The following is a 20,740-nucleotide window of genomic DNA, read 5'->3' as shown; positions in this document are numbered from 1 at the left end:
CAAAGCAAAAACAGATTACGTTTTACGATTAAGAAAAAAAACCGGTCTGTGGATTGAACTGAACTGAAACTTAACCCAGGAATATTCCATGAACAGCGTTGTTTTTCATGAAAGCCATGTAAACATAAACGTTTGAATAAATATCTTGTAAATGGGTTCGGTCTTTTAAGTAGCCTCCTTTACTTGTTTATTACAATTCATGGCGCTAAAACAATTACATGTAAACACAAAATAATAAATTCCTAAAAAAAAAAGGGCCAAGGAATGATCTGTAGAAGAGTCCAGGACCCATACAAAAACAGATCACCGAATTGGTAAGAAGTACATATTATATCTAAGCAAAGCTAAAAGTGTAAAAAGTGAAACCACTAAAGCTGGAGTTATAGAACTCATAACTCCATGAGGAACCTCTTAGCTCTAACCTTAAACATATTTACATTCGTAGCACTACGAGTTTCTATTGGAAGAAGATTCCATTCTGTTGAGAAAAACTGTATTTTAATACATTTGTCGTAAAATAAGATTCAATGATTTCCCTTATTATTGAGACGTTTTTAGATTGTAAGCATTAATTTGTGTGTATCTCTACAAAAGTTAAACCTTTTACGTGCAAACAAAAGGTTTCGAAGGCTTTCTGCAATAAAACTTGAGTCCCGGTTAAAACGTAACTATAGGAGCCAACCTAATGTCACTGTTAGGTAGCTATAGATGTAACTGAGTTCGACGTCAGTATCGGTTATAATGGATCGACTTTGCCGTTCCATTCGACTGCGGAAGTCGAGTAGAACGGCAAACTGCGACCTCCTTGTCGCTTCAGGGGTCGAACTTTACATGGGTCGAATCTACTGAATACATTACGGACTATACCGCCATGTAGATTTTTATTGAAGTTTAGCATGGTGTTTTCGAAAAATAGCTGCGTGGGTTCTGGGTCTTTTAGCTCGTTTCCAGGTTAGATGTCTTCAAAAGTGTTTTCTATTTCTCTGTCTTCTGTCTCCTTCCCCGGCCTAATTTATTAACTAAATAATAACCTCGATAGACGGCAGCCATTAACATTAATTATCATGATAATAAGATTTGCGCAACAAAGATCTAACTTACCACCTGTTCTAGATGACGCAAAAACGAGATATTCAATTTATTTTTCCCATAATCTTCTTTCTTTTTGACGTTGTCGCTTTCAATCTGTTATTTGCTTTATTGGGTTTAGCAGAGGCTATAGCACAAGTCTCTGCGTAACAAATTGCTTCAAAATCAGTCCACTCTCTCTTTCTTACATGTTCCTCTGTCCCCATATGTCTTTGTCAGATTAACATATCATAATACCCTTAGGCTTTCACAATAAAGGCATAAGTTTGAGCTGATATATTCGATAGCACACACCGTGGTTTCAAAGAGCAGATATCCTTTTAGGACAAATTCAGTAGGCGGCCCTTTAAGGACATAATGAACAGTGAAACGAAAGATTCAGAAGTCACTTTATTATGCTCAGGAGCTTTAATTTAATTGATTCACGTCATCAAGATTTGGCCGCCAGCAGGTGCTGTAATGGCAAAATATATTTAAAAAAAGAGATGCTGTTATAATATCGTTATAGTTGTGAGATAATTGCAGCGGCAAGAACGTATAAAAAAATAAATATTGCACGGCACATCATCCCACTGGAACTTGTGACCAAGCATTTTCAGACGATACGAGATTTATCACCGGCCTTGTACTTTACCTGCCTCGACGTGATCAAGGTATGTAAGCAACAGAGATTTCCTTGGGTGTACTTGAATTACTCGTCCTGTTGTTTTTATTGATGTTTGGGTCATAACCAAGTTTTAAACATAAACTTTTTGAGAGCACACATAATCATCGCCGTGGAACATTATGTCCACCAAACCAAGAAGTTATAAGCTTATTTTCTTTGTTTACGTCCACGCGCTCGATATTGCAAAAACAAAAGCAAAATTGTAAACATTGAAACGCCTGACCAAGTTCTTGAGGACATCCACGTGTTTTAAAATGTTCTGGTCGTTATTAAAACGTAATGTAACGAAACAAAAATTCAAAACGAGCCTTGCACTGTCATGCAGCTTTCAATACTCCGCAGATTATTGCAAAGGAAATTCTCTAACAGAAGCTGAGGGTATGAAGGCATTGAGAAAAATTTGTGACTTTGTACTAACTTCTCGTTCTTGAGGATTATGGCCACCCGTGCCGGGGTGAGTACGGTAATTCCAAATCAGGTAACCGAATTTACAAGTTAATGGGCAACAGTTTAATAGAACAGAGAGAACGAAAATTAGCTAAGCCCTACAACAACGCCGGGGGACACATAATGTTTGACAGTTAAGCGATTGTTCTTTTAACATATTTCTCTCGTAATGTCTCTGTAATAACACGTGAGATGAAAGGTATAATCGCAGTTGGAAAGAGGTGTAATTTTTCTTTTTTCTGTCTCGAACGATTCATAGCTAGAATCAACATGGTAAACTAAAATCAATTAAAATTATAAAAGCTCGCGAATACTAAAAACCCTCCTTATTATTTTAGACAAAATATTTCTTGAAGCGGCCTCCCAAAAACGAGTTGGTTTGAAATTTGTGAAGTCCAACAAATCAAACGTAAAGCACAATGCAGGAGCTATCTCTTATTTAGACATAGCCCTTATCACGATTCAGTCAGGTTAAAAACGAAAATCAGATAAAAACAGTAAAGTTTTTCAACCACCGAGGTCGCAGACATGTATATAGCACTGCGACCTGAAAATTCAAACTCGGAGGGAAAGATCTGAAACGAAATAGGAATAAGATGAAGCAAATCTAAGCAATCCCGCCTTTAGACAGAGCAGGTAATAAGTTTGAGTTAATCGAAATTCGTCGAAATATCTGTCTTAGCTCGTCTGCAACGGTTGAACTGTAGGCGCGTAGATCCACGATCAAAGAATTAACTCTATTTACGCGGCAAATTTCCTACTTTTTTTTCACAAGCTGTTACTTCGTAGAAGTGTACATACGTTTAGCAGAAGTAGTTTCTAAAAGCTGTTTTATTTCCACGACTATCGTACACCTTTCGTAAACATGTCAGTATTTCGAAATATTTACAAATTGAAACAAAAGCGCCAATGCGCGCATTTTAAGCAGTGTTTCGTGTCGGAAACCGCGCGCTTCATGACTTAACATTATCGTCAGTGGCATCATCAACAATATCAGGGTCTTTTGTATCCCAAGTATGATTATCGTTAATATTGTTGTCAGGTTTACAATTGTGAATTAGCGCGTCATAACAGTGATAAAGGTCGTAATCTAACTTGAGCAATATAGCATGAAATTTTCGGCAAACTAGAAAATGCGACAAGTGGTTGTATATGCTTGATATTGATGACGGAAATGGAGAAAAAACAACGTGATGTTGTTGAATTTAATTTGAGGGGCGACAGCGAAGCTAGCTTTTCAAGTATACAGTGTGTACAGATACATAGCAACTCCCTTAAGTAGTTGCCTGTCATGCTCAGATCGAGCGAACAAAAACAAAGAATTTGTAACGGTCAAGTCCAGCTAAGAAGTGTCGCATCTAGTCTCCGACGAATTAGAAATGTCAGTTTTCCCAGCTTTCATAAATCATATAGCATCGCAGCAAGTATTTTGACGGATGTCTACAAAAATGTCATTTCGTTTTCATATCATATTTACTTTACGAACTAATCATAACCTCGCAGTACATCGTTATATTTTATTGTTATTGTTATATGTCCACATCAAAACTGTCCACGGAGTCCCTGAAGCAAACGACCACCACATAAAATTAATTACGCGCACCAACTATTATCGTAATTTTCCATAGCCATCATTAATATGTTCACGCCCACGTTTTAGAAAAAAAAAGCCCAATTCGATACGCGCAAAAAGCAAGGAAACTACGATATGTAGTCACATTGTCAATCGCTTTATTTGCTTTCTGTTGCAGGGTGGGTAAACGTCTTTGATGAGATGTTTGAAAAACAATTAATATTCGCCACCCTCGTGCGTCATGTGTGTAAAAAAATCACCCACGAAGCATTACTGACTATAAACAAATTACTAAACCACGAGCCGCAAACAACTGCAAACACCTGGCAGAATGCATGTTCAATTAACTTGTTGTCGAATTGGCCAAGGGAACCCGGAAAACACCAAGACAAAGGACAGCTTTTACACACCAACATATATGGAGGTGTTTTTATTTCGGCTAATACTTCTTTCGAAAATCAGTCTTTTTAAAAGTTAAAGTTTGCTTCGTAAATCATTTTGAAGAAATAATAATTTCTCGATGTTTTGGTTCGCTTGTAAGCAACACAAATCATAACTTGTGCATGTCGCCGTCGGAGGCGTTTTAGCATAACACAGTTTTAAATGCATACAGCGCGCCCTCCGATTGGTCAAAAACATTTGGCTTTATTTGACAAATTAAACAAAAGGTGATTTTCCGTGTTCTACTGCCCCTTAATTTGATGCCTACAAAAGCTACCTCAAACTTGCATTTTCTTCATTTAAATCACTACTATAAACTCGACGCGGCGTCGATTGAAAGCCATTAACCATGACTAAAGTTAAGTTCATTGCCCCACAGTTCAGAAACTAGCTTAATTATTTCAAAAGAGAATCTTGTAGCCATAGAATTATGAAAACACTCGTGAAATTTTAGGCCGGAGAATTTACTACAGCTGTTAAAATACTCGCCCACATTTCGACTTTCTTAAAGTTTTCAGGTTCCCTAGAAGACCTAAAACACCTGCCCACTCATCTTAAGTTTCCTTTCTCGTAATGATTTTATTTTTTAACTTAAGCAGTTTTAGCGATTGCTTGTGCCGAGAGTGAGTGCATTTGCCCGTCGGTCATAGATGGTGCAAATCTTCGCCATTCTGCAGATCTAAGTTGTTTTTCTAGTTTGTGATTGGCATGTGTTACCGCAGTGCAGTCAATTTGTATAGCAATTGGCTTTGAGGTTGCTCTGTAGCGGTAATTGCTTTTGACAGGAAGCGGGTACGAATAGATTCATTGTAAAACAGAACTTAACATTTTGTAAACAAGAAAATTATTTCTTCATATTGGGTTGGTTGATCGCTGCCGGTTCCCGCCTTATTACACGTAGCGCAAAATCGGGGGCATTTCCGTTGTGTTCTCAGCTAACGGAAATAGCTAGCGAAAGTGACTGACAGCGCCACAAACAATTACATGAATAAGAGTGCTCGACTACATCGGTTCCATCTTAAGGACAGATGGTGGCTTGTAGGAGCAAGGGAGTGGGGGATAGATACGAAATGTCTCCGCGAGATTTTTTTGAGTCATTGTTTTGTTTTGCCGACCTTTACTAATAGTGTATCCGGAGAGGTGCAAAAGATCACGTCCCTATTTTTCTTTTTCTTTTCAGGAAAGGAATTAATGGTCTTTTCAGGAAACAAGGTCGATGGCGTGGTTGTCTGAGTCCATCTTCAAGGTATTCCCATCCATTTTAAATGCATCGTTGCTTCTCATGCTTACGATGACACTAGTGAAGGCCAAAATTGTAGTCAAACGCTGCGAAGCCGGTTATGTAGAAGCCGACCTATGCAGACAGACGTGTGAGGAAGATTGTAAAATGTCATGCGCACACGCCAAAACTCCGCCAAAATCGTGCGATCAGGTATGTGAGGACGGCCGTTGCGATATGAATTGTGTTTCCAAAGAGTCGTGTTACCAGGCCTGTGAAACACCGCTGGACTGCGGCTCAATGCGTTGCACAACAGCCAACTGTACTCAGGTGTGTGAGGTGGGAGAGTGCAATTTGAGCTGCAGGGCAAGTTCTCACTGTAAGCAGTTGTGTAATGAAGGATCGTGCAGCCTGAAATGTCCGACTGGAGATCACTGCCAACAGGTAAAGTCCAAGTTCTTTTAGATAGCAGGGATGACAATTCAGTACTTAACAAACGCTTTTGATGAATAAAGATGGCTTTGATGATCCGCAGTATGGGTCCCTGTCCGAAGGTATTGCGACAAAGCTAAATTATGGGAGGAAAGGGTGTAATATGATCATATGAACTAGACCGTCAAAGTAGAAGAAGAGCTGACAACTGTAGACACTGTAGACTTGCATATCACGTTTGCATTTGCTCTATCACCGGAATCCCAAGACTCATTTCCCCCCCCTCCCCCCCCCCCCCCCCCACACACACACACCCACCCACCCCTCGAATTCCAGACGCTGTAAGTCAAGGGAGGAGGGGAATGAAAGAGACCCCCAGAGCTAGACTTCTGAGCCACGAAAAGTTTCACAAAAAAGTCTTCCTTTTCTTTGAATCACGGCGAGTGTCAACATTACTCATAGGTTCAAGACCTAAGGCTTTACTGTTGCCTATACAGTTCCTACACAAAGTAAAAACGACTTGGACGGACTAATTGACTTAAAAGATCCCCAAGTCTCAACAATTACTTATATTCTTATGTTTGTTTTTGAACGCGCTAGTCCTGCTGGGACGGCAACTGTCGAGCGCTGTGCAAAGCCAGGAAGTCATGCAACCAGAACTGCGACCAGGGAAGCTGTCCAATGAGGTGTGTCACAGACGATTGTCGGCAAGTCTGTGATAGCGGGGAATGTAAGATGAAATGCAGAACTACTAACGATTGTGAGCAGAGCTGCTTGCCATTTTTCAGCGCCTGTCCATTGATGGACTGTTACAGTAAACAAAAGTCCTGCAAACAGGTAAGCGATGTACAAGGGGTAGCAGGTTTTGTAGTTGTTCATGTTGGCCAACTGAACCCTGTTTTAAATCCACGTATTTATTTCCCATACTTCTGAGACCTGCTTTTTTGCCTTTTCGCCTCCTATTTTTTTAATGTAGAACTGGCTCCCAAGAATACCATGAAGTTATTGACCAATCGGGAGAGCTGGGGGCATATTGTTTTCCTTGAGGGCCGGACCGAGCGCAGCGAAGAGAGAGAGAGAGAGAGAGAGAGAGAGAGAGAGAGAGAGAGAGAGAGCCGCATATTATTTCCTCAAGCTCGACCTGACACAGGCAAAGAATGGCACATGATAATACCATTAGCTATATTTCCACTTCGTTTTTGTCCCTTAGCTGGGTGGAGGCAAACAAATGATAATCCGAGCCAAGGAGCAGGGCTATCAATACTGCAGCAGTGGCAATTGTCAGCAAAACTGTACAGCAGACTTCAGGTGTCACCAGAACTGCAAGGGTAACTGCCATCAACAGTGCACAGCTGGTGAGAGATGTTACCAGTCCTGCTCCATTGATGGCAAATGTCAACAAACGTGCAATTCAAGCGAGTGCTACCAGCGTTGCACAATTGGTCAGAACTGTAACATGACATGCCAAGCTACAGACCTTTGCGAGCAGGTATGTTTCTCAGGTTTCTTCCCAATTAGACAACAGCATTTTATAGGAAAGCTGTTGCCATCTCTGACAAGAGACAAATCCAGCTAAAACAGCAGTTAACATCCCTCGGGGTCCCACTAGAAACAGGCTTCTTCACATCAAGAGGTTTTCTGTAGGAACCAGGCAACACCATCCTTGAGTAGTATTACAACTGGAATCCAGGCTAAGACAGGCATTAGGTCAGACATCCAGTGTTGTAGTTCGTACAAGGGGAATAAGGTCGAGCCCAAATTACAAGGAGAGAGAAGAACGGCCAGTTTAGTCTCCACCCACCCCCTTGCACTTCTTTCCTCTAACGTACCCGCCTTTTTCTTGCACCCTTGATGCAATTGTAAGTATTCGACTTGTTCCTGGGTCCACCGTATCATGAATTGCGGGATCCAGGCGTACCTGTAAGGAATGAAGCAAAGTAGGGATTAGCTCTGTCTTAGTCAAGAAAAAAAAGGGCTGGGAGAGACGGCAGGTCTGTTTTCCCTCCAAGAAGGAGGCCTAAAAGGCTTTCGGCTTGGGCTTTACATTTTAAAGCAAAACTTGGAAAGGACCAAGGCCTTTGTGCCGCCACTCTAGATCTGCTAATGCGCAGTCAGAATCCTTCCACATAACGGAGAGTCTGGATGGGGGGAGCTGGAATCACAGATATCAGTTAAATCTAAGGGGATTTCTCAGTTACTAGTAAAAATTTTAAACCGTTTCTCGGCTAAAACAGACCGGCAGCTAAAAGCAAACATTTTAGATCTTCAATCTTAGATATCAGTTACAAAGACGCGTCATTTTTCAGCTAGCAATTCAAGTACCATTCCGTTCAAATCTCAGCCATGGCCATAAAACCAGTTCTATTCAGATCCTGTTAACGTGACCTGTTTCCTCTTTGCAGCAATGTTCTGAAGGAGCTTGTCACAGCGTGTGCCACTCGACATCATGTACTCAACTGTGTGACTCTGGGAACTGTTCCATGGAATGCAAAGGGTTGAAGTGTCGACAGAATTGCACGGCCGGAGGCTGCCAAATGACGTGTCCCGTTAACGCAGAGATATGCGTGCAACACTGTGGGGCACAAAACTGCATTGTAACAAGAGCAGCAAGAGGACACGTTTCAACCAAAAGTTCTAAGGGAGATCATGGAATCCACTTCCAAAGGAAAACAACAAAATCAAACAGCGGTGGTTGGTCTGTGGGTCGTCTAAATGAAGACTTAAATATGATGACTTTGTGCGCTATCGCGATTGCCTTAGCTTACTAAGTATAACTAGCACAGAACAGCCAGGGAAGTAATAAGAGCTGATAGCAACTGGGAAGTCGAAGAACGAGCCGATAGAATAATGTAAGACTTAGAGTGGGGAAGTCTTTTAAGAAACCGACGTAAACCCAGTCATCTACTCGCGGGACGCAGCAGAAATGGAAAGTCCTTTTTTCGGGCGTGTTTAAAAGTACCTCAACAGATTTAAAGAAATGTCCCGTCCATAAAGGGATGACAGTTATTTCAGGATTTTCTCTATCTCGCGTACTCTTACCATACGGTATATGGTCTTATAATCTCTTACAATCCACCAAATTCTGAGCGCTGTAAAGCGCACGGAAATCAAGATGTGCTCGGATCGGTTTTCAGCTCCTGATTGGTTATGCAAAGCCACGTCTGTGCTTAATGGTTAAAAATAAGATCCAATAGGCTATTTCCAAATTGGCAAACTCTGTCTCAAAACGGGTCCATGTGCGAAACAATTCATGTGAGAATGTGAAAAACGCAAATCAAACTCATTTTCGCATGAAATGTTTTACACGAGGACTCGTTTTGAAGCAGAGGGACAAGGTAACTCGGAAGTGGCTCATTATTGCACTTGGCAAACACAAAAACAGAAACATACCCATAATCACCTCCATCGCCTTGGACAATTGCTGGAAAACCAGTCATGATATGATTTGTAAATTGATGTAAATTGACAGTGGATATAGACTTCCTTTTTTGTAAAGAAATAACTTTAACTTTGGTCAGGCCTGTCAATAGCGTAGGTCCCGTTTGGATAATCCTATCCACCCAAAGATAATGCTCTGGTCAAACTGTGCATGAGATAGTCGATGAAAGTCGATGAAAGTCGATGAAAGTCGCTGATAGTCGATGATAGCCGATGATAGTTGATGATAGTCGAAGATTAGTCGATGATGGTCGATGACAGTCGAGATAGTCGATGATAGTCGATGATAGTCGATGATAGCCGATGATAGTCGATGATAGTTGAGATAGTCAGTGATATTCAAAGTCGATGATAGTCGATGATAGCCGATGATAGTCGATGAAAGTCGATGAAAGTCGATGAAAGTCGATGATAGCCGATGATAGTCGATGATAGTCGAAGATAAGTCGATGATAGTCGATGATAGTCATTGAAAGGCGATAAAAGTCGACGAAAGTCGATGAAAGTCGATGATAGTCGATGATAGCCGATGATAGTCGATGATAGTCGAAGATAAGTCGATGATAGTCGATGATAGTCATTGAAAGGCGATAAAAGTCGACGAAAGTCGATGAAAGTCGATGATAGTCGATGATAGTTGTAGCACGAGCTTCCGTTTGAACACCAACCATCATGCACAGTCATCGACTCTCATCAGCTATTCTTCACGATAGTCGATGATAGTTTTTCCCGTTTGACCACACGTATGACCATGATAGTTGATGATAGTTAGGGGAGAATCAAACTACATTGTATTATTAAAACCTGTCTCATTGGATAATGCAATTCAAGAGTTTTCATGGGCTTAGCCATCGTGGTATATGACCAATTATACCATGCTCTACAAATATGGTAAGCGTACGCGCAATTTTTGTGGCGTTTTTATTTTCATTTTTATTTTAGTTTTCTATATTTTGGTGGCGTTTTCAGGAAAACAATTATTCTACTCGCGCTTGTTGGATGTGATGATTATAGCCAACTCGACGCTACACGCTTCGTTGCCTATCTATCATCTCATATCCAACGCGCGCTCTGGAATAATCGTTAACTATCATGCGCGTTTGACCAAGGCTTCAAAGAGGTAACAAAGCAACTCTCTGAATAGCGGTATCCATCATTTGTACAGCAAGGGCTAGTCTCCTCCGCAGCCGTTTTTTTTGGATGTCACGAAACGCGTTGCGTGACATCCCAAAAAACGGCTGCGGAGGAGACTAAGCAAGGGCCAGACGTTTTTCTATGTAAAAACATTGTAAATAGTCGGAATTTTTACAAGAGTATTAAGACAACTAATATATTCTAACTTAATGTATTTAGAAGTCGAATAAAGAAGTTTAAGTAAAAACTAAGCATTCCCTGAGGTTAATTTTCATTCGTTTAATATATTATATGTAAATAGTAGGTAGAAAAGAAAGACATTTTGAAGTAATTTTAATCTTCAATGTACATTTTATACATGCATTTCTTATAATATAGTAAATGGCTTGAACCTAAGACTATCAGTAGTTCGTCTAGAGTGTTTGTCTCCGTGAGGGTAGTTTTGAAAAGAACATGTTGGTGACGGATGACGGCGGAAGTCACCTTCAGAGTCGATTGGAAAGCGTTTGCTAGTTGATGGTCTTATAAATGTGGACCGTTGAAGCCAAAAGTGTTAGTTTTCTGTGTTATGAACCGAAAACAAGCCCTTGAAAGCTTGTAAATTTACGGCGGGCGTGCGTACGTACACACGGACAATCACGTGACCACCAAATTCTTTTGGCTCCAAATTTTCTCACCTGTGGTGCTCAACTCGGACGCCTTCGGCGCGGAGGAGCTCTGCTCAGATAGAAAAATATATTAACGCGGGGTATTCAATACAGGGGGTTGGAAATAGATGATCCAGTAGTTACAACAGTATTTAAGGGGGCTACGTGACTGATGGTATACCAATAATAATTAACAAAGCAAAATTTTAATGATTCATGATAAGTGTCAGATTCATCATCACCATCGCGATAATGACTTTAAGTGTCGCGAATGTGTCTGTTACCATTATTGTTCATTACAAGTAAACTTCCGAAAGTAATGACCCTTGTTACTTTCGGAATTAGCAGCCTTTGGGGCTTGTTACTTTCGGAGAGCAAAAAACGTTACATAAAATTGATACGACTGAGCGCTTTTCACGAAATAAAAGACGCAAAATCATAAAAAAAAAAGTCCTTTGACATGAGATACAACTCTTTGTTCCATTTTACTGCCGGATGGGTGGGCTCTTCATGTCTAGACCGTGTTGTCAGTGGTCGGCAGGAAAGCTAGTCAGATACCGTTAACTGTTTGTAATTCATGACGCACTGCTATGTTGGTCCACTGAAACAATATCTCAGTGCGTTCCTTTTAATGCGCTCCTGTTGAAAATGATATTAATTTGAATCAAAGTTTCTCTTGGTACGTTCCTGTTACTCTTAACTGATGAAGTACCAACTGACATCTCACAACGCTTCCTGGCATAAGGGATACCTTCCCTTGCTGTAGACAGCTTTAAATCAAGTTTAAATCAAGTACTTTCACTCGACTGTTGATTAGTAAAATAAATATTCTATAGAACCTTGATCTCATCATTTTCGGGGAGGTGAGTAGGGGTAAGCTCGCTACTTTCGGAGGTCGCCACTTTCAGGATTTATGAGCGGCCAGAATTTTTGACGTTACTTTCTGGGGCTCGTTACTTTCGGAAGTTGTAGCATGTGAATGGGCTATTGCTTATTCAGATGCTGTGTGGGCAACAAGATGATGAACTTGGATTATTTAAAACCTGAGCCAAGTCTACATTCCTTGAAAGAGGTGGGGAATGGTCCTTCAAAACCCATGGGTCTCGCAAAATTTTCGCCGAATTTCACGGGTCTCGCAGTCTCGTTTTTTAGCGGTTATGTGCGTCTCGCAGTCTCGATTTTTCTCACAAAGCTGTCTCGCAGTCTCATTTTTTTCAAGGCCAAGAAAGTCGCGAAGTACCGATTCGTTTACCTTTTTTTTTAGTAAAGTTAAATGACACCACAACATCTTATAACCTGAACGTCTTGAGTTCGCATTTAAAACACTTTAAAGTCTCGGTCTCGCAATTGAAGAAATCAAAATGTCTCGGGCTCGTAAAGAAAAACGCTAATCTCGTCGTCTCGCAAAGTCTCACATTACTATTCGCCACCCCTCTTGAAGTATTCTTAAATGATGCAGTTAAGCTGTATTGCGTGGTTCAAGAATCACCTTCAATTTCAGTCAAAGCCAGACGTATGGGTTACATCGACTCCATTATACCACCATCAACATGTCCTTAACCCTTGTCCTTAACTTTATCTTCTTAGAATTTAAACAGCCCAGGCTGAAGAGAGAGACATCTATCCCTGTTTTCTGCCAGAGAGACACAGAGATTGCAACCAGAAATATCCAACACTAATGTTTCATCCCTAAACAAATCCATGTGAACGTTATGTCTCAGATTCAATTATTAAGAAACACATTCAAAACCAACCAATGTGAAGCACCACACAGATTACTATTGCCAGAGTTATGCCAACAGCATCAAATTCTTCAGGGGTTACATTAATAAAGGTCAGACACCAGGCAAATTGACCAGCTGTGAGGACAATTCCTGCCCACCTGGTTTGACTGTCTAGAGTATAGTTTTTCTTCAAAGAATTTAAGTTCAAATAGTTTTGTCCATCTGTGAAAACCAGTTGCTCTCCTGCTGAAAACATCAACGAAACCTCTGAATTCTTTGGAGCAAATCTCACATGTATCGAGCAGGGTGCAGATAGATGATATAGATCCCTGGTTAGTCACACCAGAGACATCTCTGATACATGATATGTTATGTGATTAGTCCATAGTGAATATTCTTGATGCAATGTCAGAGATGATCCAGTCTATGCCGTCCAACAGCTTTTCTCCAGTCACGGCACTACACCATTGAATGTTCCAGTGATGGGTCTTAATAGATTCCAAATCAAGAGTCTGTCAAAAAATAAATAAAATAGAAATTTTCACTCCTTTGGATGAAAGTTGTGTTTGTAATATTCAGCAGATTATAAGACTACAGAAAGTGGGAATATGTTGTCTTGCAAGCCAAAACTTATCATTTAAAGTCTTAAAGTGCCCATGATGTCAAAACTTTTTTTTTCACTCATCTAATTCTACATTTCACCTAATGAGCTTCTGCGAAAAATCTTTCGATTTCGATAAAACGCAATTTTTTTACAAATCTTTACAAAGTTCAAAATAATTATTCTATTTTCTTGCGGTCGACTCCTGCCACTGATCACAAGAATAACATGCTCAAAGTGGCCATGAGACTGATGCCTGTAATGTAGGATCAGGAACCTACGATGAAGACTGATGTTGTTTTCTGGATCATTAACGTTGTTACAAAGAGTGGCAATGCACCTTTCCAGCATTTTCAACTAAATGTAGACAAATCTGAAGCAAAATTTCCACTTGTTTTCAAGTCAGATAAGTCATGACCTAAATCACGTGTTCCTGAACCTACGTCACAACTCACTTCAAACTGAGGAAGACTGGTGCGAATGGTGGACCAAAATGGCGGCAAATTTGAACGTCTTTAAAAACTTATAACAAAATTGCATTTTATCGAAATCAAAAAATTTTTTTGCAGAAGTTCATTAGGTGAAATGTAGAATTAGATGAGCGAAAATTTTTTTTTGACATTATGGCACTTTAACATTCCTAGCTTATTCCTAGCTTATCACTACCTTGGGCCAAACTGGCTTAAAATATTACCATGAACCATACATCTGCATACATCACACAATATATCTACAATATAAGCTCAGTAAAGGTAAAGTTAAGTCTGCACTCAAGTCAAGAGGCCCATCAGGCTGGCACTTATCTGTGGTTTATGTAGCATGAAATGACTAGGAGTAATTCCACTGGTGGATCCAGACGTTGAGCTAAGGAGGGGGAGGGGGGGGAGGGGTGCAGTTTTGTTTTGCTTGCCCTGCTGGCTTTTCTTCCATCTGTGATTTTTTTCTTTTTTCACCCAAAATAAGGGGGAACCCGGGTTTCCTCCCCTATATCCACCACTGATTTCTACTCCTCCCTGGATGGGATGCTAGCCCAGAATTAAATTCACCAGAACCCACTTATACGCCTGGGTGGAGAGAGTAATTCAAAGTGTCTTACCCAAGAACACAACATAATGTCCCGAGCCAGGGGTTGAACCCAAAATGTTCAGTCTTGAGTCATGAACACTAACCATGACGCCAGCAGAAACAATGGAGGCTTGCAGAGCATGTGAAGGAATACTGACACATAAACTTCTGAACGCATTGTATGCCTACGATGATAATAGTTACAAGAAAATGACTTACGTCTCTAATTTCCTCAGCAGATAATGCACCAGGAAGATCCTGCTTGTTGGCAAAGACCAACAGTGTAGCACCTGCAAGCCTCTGGTTAAATAAAAGAACGACAAACACATTTAACAAAATGTAAAAGAATGCTTTGAATGGGGGTGGAATTTCTTCCAATCCCTCAGTTGTGAGCATCAGGTGATTTGGCACATCATTCAGCAGCCTATTGCTAACGTCTTCAGAGAGTAAGCATTTGTATACAAGAGTTTCCTGTATTAATTATGTTAGTAACTTTCTTATCCTTCATTGACAGTACAGATACAGCTACAGTATAATAATACGACCACAAGATAGTTGCTGATCACGATATCTGTTGTAAAACTTCCCATAGCCTCATGACTAAGAGTGTATCTACTTCCCCTGGATGAGACACTGTACATAATGAAATGTTTCACTGCACTTTATCCCAAAACTGGTCCATCAAAAACTATGGGTCTTGCAAAAATTTCACAGGTCTTACAAAGCTGTCTGTTTGTCTTGATTTGTTTGCAGGGCTAAGAAGGTCTCACAGTCTGATTTGTTTGTATGTTTTGATACATGACATCTGAAAATCTTAGAGTGTGAATATCTTGTGCTCCCATTTTAAGCACTTTGAAGTCTTGGTCTCGCAATTTGAAAAGTCAGAATGTCTTGGGCTCTCAAAAAGCAATGCTAGTCTCACCTTCTTGCAAAGTCTTGCATTTACCATTCACCATCCCTAATTAGGCCAGCCATGTGTGTCTATCTCAGTGGATGTCTGTCCTACATTAGATTCTGCTTTAAGGTTACAGTATACCTTCAGGGGTGTCTCGCGCGCAAGCGATGTAGCGCGTGCAGCTTAAGCTGTAGATACCTAAACCCCCATATCAAATTAAAGCTTATAGAGCTGGCTATCAAACTATACCAACAATTTTGAAAGAAAATGAATTGTCGAATTTTTCACGACCACTGAATGCGAGCGCCCGAATCACCTTTCGAAAGTTACAAGTCAAAGCGAATTTTGTTTTTCGCCAATTTAATTTTTTCCTCGGTTTCAGGGCCCTAAGCGCTTAAAAAACGTGTCTGCGTTTTGGCATATTCAATTGCAGTAAAAAGTTACAGAACATTTTCGAAATAGGATTTAAAAAATGTGGAGTGATCGTACAAAAATCGCTCTCGAAGAAAAAGTATTTCGAAATTAACAATTCCCAGACACGCTTTTGTAGTTTATATGTTAAACTAGCCACTGTCCAAATTTAAGAGCAATTGAACAAATTCCCTTTGAGTTATAACTCTTTAAAGTGTCTGCTTCAAGCGAAAAAATTTATTCGAGAAAACAGCGCTAAGAAAAATTTTCTGCTTCGCAAACAAACTCCGCCCACAAACGCCTTCAACTGGGTTCTCAGATAACTGAACCAATCAGTGCAGGGAAAGTTTACTACCGTTAACCTCCTGGTGGAATTTACACGCGAATCTCTAAAAATCTCTTGTGTTTCGCAATGCGCTCAAGGAATCGAAAGCAGAGAGATAATTTTTCTGTAGCTCGGTTTTTCTTGAAGCTGGTCTGGCAGTATGGGGAAGACTAAAAAGGATACGAACGCTAGAGTTGCTGAGCGAAGGAAACAAACAAAAGAAAGCGCGGAGAGCAACTGTGTGTGGGCAACTGCATGGATAATATTTCAAATGGTCTCAATGAGTCCGACGATTCGTCGATATTGGACTCATCAGAAGAGTCTCTGTCAGAATCCCTGTTATTGCTGTCAAGTTCCGAAATTTTTAGAGAACCTTTCTTTTCTCTTACCACGAATATTTGCCCGCCTTATACGATAACTATAGCTTCATCCGCGTGGCGAACTTTCGCTTCTTCACTCATTGAAGTATTTTCATTCATTCTTCGCTGTTTTCGCTTTTTCGAACTAGCCCATGGTTTAAACGTGGTCTATGTTTACTTATAACTTAATAGAGACACACCTAATACCAAAAATGCTGGGTAGTCAGAACAACAATGCTGATCAACTGAGTAGTCAATTCGTGACATCCATATAGGTAATTCCCGCGAAAATCGTCTCGGTTGATTGCATACGCGCCGTAGGGCTGTCAATCAAGAGGTAAACTTTTACTTCCGGTGAAAACGTAAAACCGCCATTTCTCCGCCAATATTTAGCCTTTTTCAAATTTTTTTTTCAGAAATTAGAGATTATTCTTTGACCACTATTTTGACCCAAAAATACAAATTTGAAGAAAATTGCCGACCCGAAGGTATACTGTAACCTTAAAAGAGTTCACTGTCACCACATAAATAGTAAATTCTACTTGAAACTTACCTCTTCTATAAGGAGTCCTTTGAGTTCTTCCTTGCAGTCCCCAAGTCTCCGTCTGTCAGCACTGTCCACTACCCATATCAACCCATCTGTACTTTCAAAGTAATTCCTCCAATAGGATCGAAGAGACTTTTGTCCTCCAACATCCCAGATATTAAGCTTAAATCTGTGACAGATTTTTGAACAGATTTTCCACAAAGTTAATAACATCTTTCAAACCAAATATTGATTGATCGTGTTCAGTATGTAACTTTGTCTGACAAAGATATCAGATACAATGTTTATACAGGCTGAAATAAAACAGCCAGGAGAAATTTTCTTCACATAAACTGTGCGTGAAAATGTTGTACAGACAGACAGACAGACAAACAGATGGATAGATAATATATGGCAATGAAATATTTTAAAAGCGATTGAAATATCATTTTTTAAAATTACAATAAGCTTATATACACATTGTCTTACTCTCTATGTTCGAGGGTTTTGATGTTGAATCCAAGCGTGGGTTCTATGGTATTAATATCTTCTCCATTAAACTTCTTCAAAATTGTTGTTTTTCCAGCGTTATCAAGACCTCTGAAAAACGTTGTTAAGGCTAAAATTACAAGCTGGCATGATGTGATTGTCTTCGATCTGCTTTGACATTTAGGCACATCAGCGAAGCCGGATAAGCTTAATTCCAAAACGAATCTTTCACTTGGAAAACACGTTTAAACTATAAAAGGATAGGAGCAAACAACATTAAGGATACAACATCAGAATCCTCATCTCTTTCTCCTTTTGCTTCATCTTCTTTAAAATCGTTAAAAGTCCCATAATTTCAAGTTGAGTATTTTGCTAAATTCAATCAAGTCGTCGACATTTTCTTTTTCGAGTAACATTTACACAACGGTTATTTCGCTATTACTGTTGCCGCAGACCAAGCACCACAGAGGCTCAGTTATCAAGATGGCGGCCGATGGTCGAACTCGTGTTCGACTCTCGGTAGCTTCGCAGTTCTTTCATAACGATGATGCAGATAATCCTGTGGCATCAGGAGAGTATTCTGCTGAGGACTCTACCTCCGAGAAGGTAAGCTGTCCATTTTAAAGCGGAGCAGCCTCAGATTTCTAGCTTTCGTGATGCAATGGTGGTCATCAACAAGGATCGGAGCTGTGACATTTTGCTGAAATTAAATATTGCTCAGTTATGTGGTCTGATTTTTGGCCAATTATTGGCATTTTCTCTTAGGTCATTGATTTACTCAATCAAGCTCAGCTAGAAAAGGAAAACAAATTGAATTGTCTGAAACAGGTAAGCTACATGTAAATAAAAAAATAAAATCTCATTGTCGCTCATTGAAATACATCTATCACTGATTTTGCTCATAAATTACATGTTCAGTGGAATCCCAATTTCTTAAACCCTCGATTTTTTCGAACCTAAAATAAAAATAAATAAATTACTGTACAATGTTTAGAGAGGAAGCCACATCAGCCTTAGCTGCAATCTTAGACAATATAAATGAAAAATTAAGACCACCCCTCCCCCATTTCAATGATGGGAAAAATGGCGCGCTTTGCGTTTTGTGCCAGTTCATCCTTGATTTGGAATTTGGAGACGTTGGTTTTTCGAGGGAGGAAAACTGGAGTACCCTGAGAAAAACCCTCGGAGCAGGGCAAGAACAAATAACAAACTGCACCCAGATATCATTACATGCCGGTATCAAACCCAGGCCACATTGGTGGAATCCAAGGGCCCTCACCACCGCAGTGCTTGGTCTGCAGCAACAGCTAACCACTGCACCATTCCTACTCTCCTGAACCATCCCTGAACCTCCTGATAGCGTGGACCAAAAGTCTTTTCTCTCACCTCAGTCAACACTGTAATTTCTGATTTTCAAACAAATCTTTTTTCATTGGATGTTTGAAAAATCAGGATTCGACTGTATGCAGCATTACATGCAAGAATAATATTGCAAGGTTGCATTTATACCAACATGCTGCACCTTTTGTCATGTATAATATTCCTAATTCTAGTATTGGCACTTTCTTACAGGTGCAAGAGTTCATTGTCAATAAAGACCCCACACTTCTGGATAATTTTTTGGATGTAAGTAATTGATAAACTACCCTTGTACATTTGAGCTCCTTTCTTTTCATTCCCATGTATTGTGTACTCATCCAGTGCTAGACCCGTAACTATGCAGAGACTCTCTGTTTCGCTTGCTTTACAATTCACCATTATCATAGTATCAGTCAACGCTTAAGTCACAATTTAATTCCATTCGTCGGTTATTACTTTGAAACCTAGAAATATTAACCAAGGTATGAATGAAAAATGAAACTAAACAAAAGAAAAACATAAGCAAAGTTCGATGCCTGATGGCTAACACTTACCCGGTGGCTCAAGAGAGTTACAGCAAAATGGAACTGCAACTAAAAATCTGCAGTAACCATTACAAGAAGGCTGATTACGAAAAACTGATAGAATATGCAGATAATTTAACTGTAATGATTCATGCATATCTAAGCTCGTGAAGGCTTTCATGAGTGAAACACTCTCCATCTCTTAAATTATTTTCATTAAGATCATCAGCAAAATAAAATCCAAAGAGGAAGGGGATGGGGTTAATAAGTGTGAAGGTTTTATAACGGGTTGGGTAATTTAAAAAGGAGTTTTTATGGCTTGATTGTTCTGTGGTCACTTCACTTGAGCCCTGACTCAGTTTTAAGTTAGTAAGAACTAAAGTGATATAAAGAAATGTCTGCTGGAGAAAACCATGACTTCTCTAATGTGGGTCTGAAATAATAGCATTAATAAACTTTATTATTTTCACTTCACCACATGCAGGAAATCTTAGTTTTCCAGCAAGACCGATCAGCAGATGTGCGTAGGTTTGTGGTTGGATTTATTGAGGAAGCATGGTAAGTCAAAAGTATAAGTATTTTAGCATTTATTTTTGTTTTACTGGTTTGCTGTCTTTCACTTCTCCACAACAGGTCGAGACTCGATGGATGACCTAAAAATTAATGCAGTCAATCACAGTACAAAAATGCAGTTGGAATATTATTATTTCTTGTTCATGTTTTCTTACATGTATAACTGGAACAAGCTTATGAACATATATACACTGTGTATCTTGTCTTGATGGCTCACAAGCAATAATTTACTTTATTTGCAAATTAAACCTACAGCAAAAAGGACATTGAGCTGCTGAGCAAAGTGCAGAGCACTCTGGCATTCATGCTAAATGATGACAATGTTGCTGTACAAAAAAGAGTCATGTTGTGTGTGACACAGTTGTACAAATATGCTTTACAGGTTGGTGGATTCCATAATACACTACTCGTTCGTGCATGTTGAAGTTAATTTTTGATCTTAGTTCATTTTGATTGCTGAAGCTTTGGTTGATCCCTAAAGGGTACTAATCTAACACACACAGAGAATAATAAGATCTAAGTGAAAATGTGCGCCTTATTATAATTTATGCCGTGTAGTCTGCATTCCTCACCCATAATTGTAGATTTTACTTACTGTGTACTTGTCTCATACTTGTACAGTTCATCTGTTTCAGTATTTGAATTTATACTTTAATTATGCTGTTTTAGTACATCTGCAAGCACAAGGCAATATCAGAAGAGCTGGAACACATGTGGGAGGTAAGAGCTCTATAATGGCTAAGCAAGTGTGCTCTGGATAAATTATGTGTTTTAAGTAATTTAAATTAAGAAATGCAGTTTA

General features: G+C 39.7%; 3 protein-coding genes across 4 annotated transcripts in view; 2 read left to right on the top strand and 1 right to left on the bottom strand.

The window, feature by feature from the left end:
* Positions 1–1,352: 1,352 nt before the first annotated feature.
* Positions 1,353–10,836, top strand: LOC110040681 (uncharacterized). Of its 2 annotated transcripts, none has more exons than XM_089291753.1 (5): positions 1,353–1,742; positions 5,398–5,880; positions 6,469–6,705; positions 7,079–7,357; positions 8,271–10,836. In XM_089291753.1, exons 2-5 carry the CDS (start codon positions 5,434–5,436, stop codon positions 8,634–8,636), a joined length of 1,329 nt encoding a protein of 442 aa, XP_089147879.1. In that variant the 5' UTR covers positions 1,353–1,742; positions 5,398–5,433; the 3' UTR covers positions 8,637–10,836. The 2 variants fall into 2 exon arrangements, with proteins under 2 accessions (XP_089147879.1, XP_089147880.1); XM_089291754.1 differs by lacking the exon at positions 1,353–1,742 and adding an exon at positions 2,037–2,210.
* A 2,010-nt stretch (positions 10,837–12,846) lies between these two features.
* LOC110040686 (ADP-ribosylation factor-like protein 2) lies at positions 12,847–17,893 on the bottom strand. Its single transcript, XM_020745962.2, has 5 exons — positions 17,769–17,893; positions 17,483–17,593; positions 17,021–17,183; positions 14,697–14,777; positions 12,847–13,323 (listed from the first exon to the last, which is right to left on the bottom strand). The coding sequence occupies exons 1-5, from the start codon at positions 17,831–17,833 to the stop codon at positions 13,189–13,191; spliced, it is 555 nt and encodes a 184-aa protein (XP_020601621.1). The 5' UTR covers positions 17,834–17,893; the 3' UTR covers positions 12,847–13,188.
* LOC110040683 (symplekin-like) overlaps positions 17,891–20,740 on the top strand; it is a 28,824-nt gene continuing 25,974 nt past the window's right edge. The window contains exons 1-6 of the mRNA XM_089291752.1: positions 17,891–18,088; positions 18,248–18,310; positions 19,055–19,108; positions 19,850–19,923; positions 20,194–20,320; positions 20,608–20,658. Of these exons, the coding sequence (XP_089147878.1) occupies positions 17,966–18,088; positions 18,248–18,310; positions 19,055–19,108; positions 19,850–19,923; positions 20,194–20,320; positions 20,608–20,658 (492 nt within the window). The 5' untranslated portion in view covers positions 17,891–17,965. The remainder of the gene's footprint in view (positions 18,089–18,247; positions 18,311–19,054; positions 19,109–19,849; positions 19,924–20,193; positions 20,321–20,607; positions 20,659–20,740) is intronic.

The sequence above is a fragment of the Orbicella faveolata genome, unplaced genomic scaffold (genome assembly GCF_042242905.1).
Source record: "Orbicella faveolata isolate gen_17 unplaced genomic scaffold, um_ofav_v1 contig_24, whole genome shotgun sequence".
Lineage (NCBI taxonomy): Eukaryota > Metazoa > Cnidaria > Anthozoa > Scleractinia > Merulinidae > Orbicella > Orbicella faveolata.
The sequence above is the reverse complement of the archived record's forward strand: the minus strand, read 5'-3'. Positions and strand labels throughout refer to the sequence as shown.